We start from the raw sequence: 9261 nt of genomic DNA, 5'->3' as shown, positions 1-9261 counted from the left end.
GACCAGGCTGGCCTTGAACTCAGAAATCTGCCTGCCTCTGCCTCCCCAGTGCTAGGATTAAAGGCGTGCACCACCACTGCCCTGCAAGATTTTTTAAAATGTCTACTTGTCTACAGGCTACTTGTCTACCAGGGAGCTGTGTATTTGGGCAGATTATTTTAGCTTCTCTTTATTTCTGCTTTATAAGGATGGCAAGAACATGTATCTCTGAGAACTGGTGTGACAGTTAAGTTAAATAAAATGTATATAAAATTTGTAATGATACCAGATACTTTAGAATAATTTCATGTGTTAACTGCCATTGTAATTATTAAAAAGATGTTATAGGAGTAAGCCCTGTTACATGGTTGCTGTCTATAAACCTCTATTAATATAAATATATAACACCAAATGAACCCAGCAGTATGTGTGTATAAGAATAGTATTTAAAGAATAAGAGGTCATGGTTTTGAGAAGGAGCCAAAGGGATGTGGGAGTAATTGGGGGTAATTACTTTAACTCTTCAGGAGGTCTCTTCAATCAGTGGAATTCACTTTTTCTCACTTCCTCATTATTTCACTTCATCTCACCCCTTTCATTCTATGTCCTTATTGATGTGTATCCTACATGATTTTTCTCTTTGATAACAAGTTGTTTCATCCCTATATTCAACTCAGCATTTTCCCAATTACTCTATACAACCAAGCCTCTTTCCTCTACACCAGTCGTTCTCAACCTTCCTAAGGCTTCAACCATTTAAGTTCCTCGTGTCGTGGTGATCCACAACATTAAAATTATTTCACTGCTACTTCATAACTGTAACTTTGGCAGTTATGAGTCAGAATGTAAATATCTGACATACAGTGTATTTGATATGCAACCCAAAAGGGGGTCGGGGCCCATAGCTTGAGAACCATTGATATATAAAGGACCACTATAGAGTCTATATCATTCCTTTGTAGCTTTCCAAAATCACTCTCCCTTTATTCTTTTTCATATCATCTATTTATTCATGGTATTCCTCTTATTTCTCATTCTTTCTGTCTTACCCTTTACTTAATATCATTCTTTTTTTCATTCTCTTACCAAATTACTTTATTATATATCATCTTCTCCTCCTTATTATACATCATCCTCTCCTATTATAACATGTTCTGTCATTCTCTTTTTTTACCTTGTCACCCTTCTCCTTACATCATCCTCTCCTCTTTATTCCCTATCACTCCTCCCCTTATCTCATGTCATATGCCCCTCTTAACTCCCTGGACCCTTCCTTCTTATCCTTTGTCATCCCCTCAGTTTTATTCTCCATCACCTGCTCCTCCTTACCCCATATCATCCTGTCTTCTTAATTCATCACTCTCACTCCCCTTTATCCCATGCCATATCCCCTTCACTATGTATCATGCTTCCCTCTTACCCTAGATTATTCCCTTGTCTTTATAAACTATTATCTATTCTCTTTATTTCATATCACACTTTCTTTATACATCACTCTTTATCGCATGTCATGCTCTCTTGTTTTTCCGCTATCTTTTCCTTTTATCCTTTATCCTTTTATCTACAATAACCCCACAGGTATCAGGTACCTTGTTACCTTTTTTCCTTTGTTACCCATCATCCTTGCATTTTATGTGGTCATCTCCTCTTCCATATTCTTGATCATCCCCCTATCCCCTGTCATCCTATCTTCTTTATTTTCTATTGCCCTACTTTCATACACCATATCACTCCCTCTTCTTTACCTTTTATAATGTATTCCCTTTATCCCATGCCACCCCTTTCTCTTTATCACCTCTTACCTTTATATCATGTCATCCCCTTTTTATTACCCATCATCTTTCCCTATTATGCCATATCATCCCTTTTCTCTATTCCCTGTCACTCCTGCTAAGCAATGTCATCCCCTCTTCTTTGTTCTCCACAACTCTTTCTCCTTACCCCAAATGAGCCCATCTTCTTTATACACTGTCTATCCCCTTTATCCCTTGCCACTTCTCCTCCTTATTCACCATTACCTTTCCCCTTTATCCCATGCCATTACTCTTCTCTATCCACATGCACCCCTTCCCCCTATATCATGTCATCATGTCCTCTTTATTGCCTGTCACTATTTCCTATTAGGCCATGTCATTCCCCTCTTCTTTATTCCTTGTCACCCAGTTATTCAGTGTCATCCCCACTGTTTTATTCCCCATCCCCACTCTTTACCCCATACCATCCCTTCTTTACTCAACCCTCCTTTCTCTCCTTTAATTTATGCCATCTCCTTTTGATTCCCCATCACCCTTCTCCCTTCCCCCATATCATTCCCTCCTCTTCATCCAGCATTATCACTCCCACTTATTTCATATATCTTCTTTATACCCCTTAACTCTCTTTATCCCACTTCATGCTCCTTCTTTATTCCCCATCACCCCTTATTTCATATTACCCACTCCCCCTTTTTATTCCACATCCCCTCTCTCTTTTATATTATGCTATCTCTTCTTCATTTCATATCAACCCCTCCCCTTTATTCATCTTTCTTGTCTTAATTCCAGCTTCAGATCTTCACATGGAGCTTCCCAAATTATGCGCCCCCCAAATAGTAAGTGAAATAAACCACACTATACACCATGAATATGCTGCTGTCACAACACAGATGTTTATTAATGATGAAATGCCAGAGAAGTTTGAACAATCACAAATCTTCGAGCTCTGTGGTTGTTACCCATTGTATGAACAGTTTCTATCCCTCAATACAATACACTCTTCATTCTAAGGACCTTAGCTGTTGTTACCCATAAATATCAGTTATAATTTGGATGTCATACACAACCCATATCAGTGTTTTACCAGAGCAAGTCCCGCAAATTTGTACTGTCCTGCATAGAGGATCTACAGAGACGATAAATAAGAGTGTTTGTAATCAGGTGATTTTAACTACTTGGAACTATGTGTCTGTGCCTAACTAGTTGTTTTGCTGGCAGCAGGGGTGTGAACACCAGCTGTCTTTAAAACAGGTCCAGGACTAAAATCTAATTTTTTTCCTCTAACTTTTGACCCCAGAAAAGCTAGTTAGGCTTACACTTGAGGCTTCCCTGTTGGCATGTCCTGAGCAAAACTGCACAGAATTTTTTGGAGTAGCTGTTTGACGAGCCATTGGTCTAAATAATTTGAGGGGGAAAAAATTCTGAGGCGGTGGATTTGCTGCGGGGACACGGCTATGAGTTGATGTGACACAGTTTAGCATTAATTGTTTGTCAGCTGTCAATAGGTTGACCTAACGTTCTAACATGCCTCTTGAGGGCCTTTCCAGTGAGCTCTTGGGAAGAGGGTAGGAAAGTCAGGAAAGCATGCAATTCCCTTGTGGGGAGGGAAAGCACCTCGAGATTTGTGAGCTTCTCTGGGACAGATGTTTACCACAAATGTAACATCAATTAAAGGAAGGGGCTGCTGTAGTGAGAGGAAAGTCTAGATCAGGGGTAAAAGAGTAGGCAAGGTAGCACCAGGGAGCCTGGGCATGACACAGAAATACCTCTGCTTTTACCAGCTGAAGATACCAAGCATCCCCAGTAATGGGGCTGGCAGTGTGTGTGGAATTCTCATCCTGACCCGAGCATCAGGTGGAACTCCTTCTTATCCTTAGTTCTTTGTCTTCAAGACTCTTAACTGTTTCCTGTGACATTCCAGGTCTACCCCCACCCTTTTCCCCTGTCTGACAACTTATAGAAGGGAAAACATCTAAGGAAAGAAGCGGATGCCAAATTTGCCCTTCTTCCGGGGCACACGGGGAAGTGGCCGGCCTGCGTTGGGGTTGTTACCGGCTGCTCCTTCCTCCTTGTTACGGTAACTGGCAGTGCTGGTAGGCCCAACAGGCTCCTTAGAGGGACCTGGAAAATAATAACAATGTTAACTTCTTAGTTTTCTAGACTCCATACTTTGCAAATTGCTCAAGACACTAAAACCTAGTTTTGAGGTTCAAATACAGTACTAGGCAAAAGAAAGCAGGGCTGGGACTTCATTAAAATTGAGGTTTTCTTTAGAGTCTGAAATCCCATTAACTTCTGGATATTTTTCATGGTTTGGAATCTCTTCCTCATTTGAGGATTCATCATTTGGGACTTAATCAGCTGCTGGGATCTCTTCAAGATTGGGAACAACTTCTGAATCTTGGGGTTCATCATTATTTGGGGAATTTACATTATAGGGGATTCCATTAATGACCCAGGCTTCATCCTTACCTGGGATTTCATCAGCATCAGAGTCGGTATCCGAGTCGGTATCCGAGTCGGTATCTTCGTTGTTTGGAATCACATCAAGATAGGGAACTTCTGCAAGAACCAGATGGTCCTCGTCTTCAAAATCCGATTCATCTCCAAAGTCATAGTTCAGGTTATCATTCAAGACATCGTGCACATCTGGGGCTCCTTCGGGGTCTGAAACCACATGAAAATAAGGTAAGTCTTCAAAGTTTGGGGGCTCCATAAGTTCTGGGATTTCATCAAGTTCTAGAATATCCTCAAGAAGAGGTAGATCATCAAAATTTAGGGTGTCATCACCATCCTTACCATCTCCTTCCTCACCCTCACCATTATCTTCTTTATCAAACTCTGGTATGCCCTCAAGATATAGGCCATGAATATAAAGGTCTTACGGGATTTAAAGACCTTGAACTTCCCACAAAACAACTCACTCACTGAAATATACAAATACTAATGCTTCATTTGCAGACATAACAATCTTAGCAGGTTCACCTTCCTCAAGGGGCTTATCTTCAGCACAAATCTAGCTCTCTGTAAGGGTTTGGACTTCTACAAAGGATTGACCATTGGGAAGGGCCTGACCCTTAGAAGGGAACTGACCTTCATCAAAGGGCTGGCTCTGGGCAAGGATTGCAGCCTGGGCTTCAGCAGAGTTTTCCACTGGATCAGAAAGTAGAGCATCCTCTTCCATCTTTATGCGAGCACTCCTGAATGAGAAAAAGAATTGAAGTTAGTAAGTATGCCACAGAGTTTGTTAATATCAAGATAGTGTGAAACTTTAAGCCCTATATATTAAGCCAGGAAGTTAAAACTATACTCACTGGATCTTCCTCAGATTCCGGCGTCTGATAAAATCCAGGGCTTCAGGGCTGTACTTCCACACACGCTTAGCAACCTCCTTCTGAATATGGGGGGGCACCTAAAAGTAAAAGTAGTAATCTTAATTGCATATCCCTTTTTATTTAAACTGATCTTTATTAGGTATTCAGGACTGAAGGCACTGTGATCAGCAAATGGAGTATTTTCTAGTCTTGGTTATCCATGTGAAACTCTTCTCTTATTTTGTGAACAGGAGAATGTGTGGAAAAAGTGTATTCAAAAATCCCTATTTACCTGGAAGAGGATGTCCCAGTTATCAATCATGGCACGGACCACATTGACAGATGCGACATAGTGATCAATCCCCAGTTTAGTCTTCCTGGATTCCTTTTGGGCCACTTTCCCCTTCTTCAGGAGAGCAGTTCCAAACACCAAGGCCAAGTTGTTGGAAGTCATTCGGTTACCTAGAACCTAGGTAAAAAAGTGTGATCCACCTTGAGGGGGTACTAGAAGCTATGTAAATAGATGTATGATCTTTTTATTGTTGGATTTTCCCTCTTTACTCGCTTTACAAACATCTTATTTTCACTCTCCTTTCCCACATTTTTTTTTTTACCAGCTGTCCGTCAATGCCAATGGAGTCTTCACAGTTCTCAGTGATTTTATGCAGTGCTTTCAGCAGACGTTCAAGGGTATCGCTGTGGCAAGGTGGCAACAGGTAGATCAGAAGCTGCAGGGCAGAAACCTGATCCTTGGGCTTCAGAGCTAGAGGAAGGAAAATGGGGCTGGCTTAGAGGGCTAGCCTTGGCAGCAATCTAATAGCAAAAGAAAAAATATTTCTGCTTCCTGGTTGTTAGTGACTGGAAAAAAGTACTAGGGTAACATGCTTTTGCTTCCTTACAAAACACCTGAAAGAGATCACGGTCTGTAAAAGCAAAAAAGTGCCCTCCTCAACCTCAAAATTAAATCTCTATGGAGTCTGGGCTCTTCTAAGCCCTGAGGGCAAAGAACTACCAGAAGTTTAAGAGAAATTTCCAAGCAACAAATTTATAAGGGAACAGAGAGAGACACGAAAAAAGCAACCGGGAGAAGGTTTTATTAATGTTTTTATTTTCATTAACAAATAATGATTGTGTGTTCTAGAAAGATATATTTCATATACCCTAGCTTCATGGAGATTCTCTAGCCTGAGTTCTTTCATTATGTTCCACAGATCTGTATATTGGGTTTTTTTTCCCTTGCCCCAACCAATGGAAGGCAGAAAACTCACTTGCAGTCAGGAGGAAGGACATGTACAGATCATCAGGCAGCAGAGGCTCCTTCATCTCACGAAAAAACTCCTTGAGGAGTTCGGCCACATCATGGACATTCACTTTGGCATCCAGCCCCAAATCCAGGCCATTGTCAAATAGTGCACGGAGCTAAAAGAGGGGAAAGAAGATGTAAAATGTCTTCCTTGTCCATCATAGGCCGGGTCTTGAACAGTTCTTCAAGAAGTGACAGGCTTCAGTAAAGATAGCTGGCTATATAGTATATCTAAGGGTCTATAAAGAAGAGCTTACCCCACCCCACCCCTGACACACACACACACACTGTTAATCATGACATTACCCTAGGTGTATGAGAGAGTCCTTATTTCTATCTCTCTTTTCTTACCTAAAGAACATGTAAATATAATCAGTTTACCTCAAGCACCCTCCGCCAAGAGTACTCAACGGTGAAAATCCCCACAGATTTTAAGCCTGAAAGAAAAGACAAGAGATTCTGAGCATCTATGACCCCTGTTCCCCAATTATATTTCCCTTGTTCTCCCTAAGCATCTGCATCCCAGCTTTCAGTGGGATTATCAGGGGAATGCTACTCAAGCCTTCCATTCCAAAACTTCTTCCTCTCCCTTTCTAGAACATTCTTCTGTTTCGTTTTTTTTTTTCTTTAGTTGCCCCCTCCTTTGATTTAACCGTTTATGGCTTCCTTACCATGTCTCTCAATGAATTTGCAGCATGACTCTACAATCTGGGGGATTTGCTGAGCAATCGGGTTGAGACTCATCTTCCTCTTGGATTCCAGAAGCCGCTGTCCAATAGGCAATGAAAACTGGGAGAGCTGCAGGATCTGCAGCAGCAGGGCGCCGTTCTCCAGTTCAGCTGCGCTATCTGCAGAAATTGCACCCTGTGGGAAAAACCAGACAAGCTTGAAATGGAGGAGAAGGAGCAAGCACTGGGACACTCCTTAGTGGTTGCTGAGTGATACCCAGAACTTCACGGTTTCTCTGTGGTAAGACAAGCCCACCCTTTCTATTTCTGTTCAGCCCCCACACCATAAGAACATAGGCCTTGACCCCTTTCCACAGAGGGTCCATGCCTGAAACCTCTAAGACTGAACTCACTCGACGCCCACGGCGAGTGAACTCTCTGGGCAGGGTGGGCTCATTCCTCCTGCGACTGAAAAAGCGCCTCATGCGTCCAAACATTCTTTGCACCACATTTCCCCGACGACGACGACCAGTGGAACCGTTGATGTCTTCAACCTGCATGGTGGGTGTCAGTTCACGCTGCTTGCGGCGGGTAAGCTGGTTCACCAGTAGCTCTTCCAGGCGGATGCCAAAGATCTTGAGTGATGCAGCTAGGAAAGAATGAGAAATTTCAAAGACCTGCGGCACTTATATTAGGGGGAACTGCATTGGGCTTATAGCACTCTTCTAAGCAATCATCCAAAACGGACCCACTCCCCCAGGCCCGCAGCGCCGCCCTCCCCGACCCCCCCCCGCCCTGGGGAGCGAGACCCTGAAGTAGGTAAAAATGACTGGGTGTCACTCAACTACCAGATGTGGCTCAAGGTTTCATTCCCTGCCTACGTCTTGCCAGTGCAGGACTACCTTGGAGCAAGGAGCAAGATTTCTTCAAATTGATCTGCCTGTGGTGTGTCCACGGGGAAGCTAAGGCAGGTCGGAGAGGACCACCAAGAGAAACAGCAGCTAGTCCTCCATTTCCTGATATAAACCCCCTGGTGGGGGGTTCTGGGAGGGAATAGCGAAGAGTCTTCAGCGGCAATAAACGTTGGTCATTTCCAGTATCCAGGGACACACTACCAGAGAAAACAGGGAGGAAGAGAGACCCACTCACCTCGGTCTTGTCCTCTCAGCTTCAAAAACCACTTCTCCAGGGTGTTTGGACGGTCAGTGGGTAGAGCTATGGAAGGAGAAAAGAAAAAAGCATATACATTCACATACATATAGGAAGTAATTGAAACATTGCATTGATTTGTAGCAACGGGAGGGGGAGGGGCGCTCTGTGCAGCCCCAAAACAATGTTTGCTTTCGCCCGGCCTCAGTTTCTCTATCTAACAAGACTAGCCCCACCTAGCACGTGCAAGGTTCCCAGAATTTAGCCCTAAGCAGTTAAAATGCGCCAGACGCATCTTACTCTGAACCAGTAATCGCTCAGCACACTTAAAACATAAATTCAAAAGCTCAGTAGGCTCCTCCGATCATGCAACAGGCGAGGGGAGGGGCTCTCTCTGCAGCGCCACCACGGGTGAGGGTCGCCAAGTTACTGCGGAAGCGCTCACGCGCGTTTTTGCCTTCGCTCCCTCTGCTGCGGTAAGAGAATCGGCGACACCTGGCTGTCTCGGCGCCAAAGCCCGCAGTGGTGACTGCTAGCGGGGTCTCCTCGCTCTTAGCTTCAACTCAGTTCAGGCTGCACCAGGGGTGCGCGCATCGCGGTTCTGGCTCCTACCCTTGCACTTCCCAGTCTTAAGGGAGCGCCCCTGGAGCAGTGAGAACATCCCCCACCTCCCTTAGAGCCCTCAGCCAAATCCGTGCGCATACCCCTGAGGTCTCCCGGAGCGCTGGAACCCGGTCCTGTGCCTGGTCCCCGCAGCCAGCAGGGCTGGGTTGCGCTCAGAGCGCACCTCCCACTGCCAAACCTCAAGCCCACACCGCTAGCCCGCTCTTTGCCCGGGTTGGTGCGTGTCTCTCTGCCTCTTTCTCGCTGTCTCTATCTCTCTCAACCGCGCAGTCTCATCCTGTCCCAGTCCTCTTTTAGAGTGTTCCTTTGAGCCTTAGTCCCTCTTTGCCCGATTCTTCCAGCACACGTGGTGAGCCCCGTTTCTTCACCTGTCCACGGTCCTACCGGGTTTACCATTCCCTCAAAACCCCAGGCTTCGACTCAACTCAACTAATTTTACCTTTTCTGAAATTTAACCAACAGTATCCAAC

At 44.2% G+C, this 9261-nt stretch overlaps 1 protein-coding gene across 2 annotated transcripts; it reads right to left on the bottom strand.

The window, feature by feature from the left end:
* Positions 1-2602: 2602 nt before the first annotated feature.
* Positions 2603-8549, bottom strand: Arhgap36 (Rho GTPase activating protein 36). Of its 2 annotated transcripts, XM_031357749.1 has the most exons (12): positions 8468-8549; positions 8168-8233; positions 7432-7667; positions 7022-7214; positions 6732-6787; positions 6316-6466; positions 5662-5810; positions 5340-5516; positions 5048-5145; positions 4827-4933; positions 4206-4400; positions 2603-3854 (listed from the first exon to the last, which is right to left on the bottom strand). In XM_031357749.1, exons 3-12 carry the CDS (start codon positions 7576-7578, stop codon positions 3706-3708), a joined length of 1422 nt encoding a protein of 473 aa, XP_031213609.1. In that variant the 5' UTR covers positions 7579-7667; positions 8168-8233; positions 8468-8549; the 3' UTR covers positions 2603-3705. The 2 variants fall into 2 exon arrangements, with proteins under 2 accessions (XP_031213609.1, XP_031213682.1); XM_031357822.1 differs by lacking the exons at positions 8168-8233; positions 8468-8549 and adding an exon at positions 7921-7966.
* Positions 8550-9261: the final 712 nt, after the last annotated feature.

Source organism: Mastomys coucha, chromosome X, assembly GCF_008632895.1.
Source record: "Mastomys coucha isolate ucsf_1 chromosome X, UCSF_Mcou_1, whole genome shotgun sequence".
Lineage (NCBI taxonomy): Eukaryota > Metazoa > Chordata > Mammalia > Rodentia > Muridae > Mastomys > Mastomys coucha.
The sequence above is the reverse complement of the archived record's forward strand: the minus strand, read 5'-3'. Positions and strand labels throughout refer to the sequence as shown.

Bases quoted from the DNA above. Each gene is read 5' to 3' on its own strand.
- Arhgap36 (XM_031357749.1), bottom strand. From the start codon at position 7,578: ATGCAGGTTGAAGACATCAACGGTTCCACTGGTCGTCGTCGTCGGGGA. The intron at 5,517-5,661 runs GTAAAAAAAAAA...TTTTTTACCTAG, and splicing joins TTGGCATTGACGGACAGCTG to GTTCTAGGTAACCGAATGAC. The intron at 4,401-4,826 runs GTCAGTTCCCTT...ATGTGGTTTCAG, and splicing joins GAGCCAGCCCTTTGATGAAG to ACCCCGAAGGAGCCCCAGAT.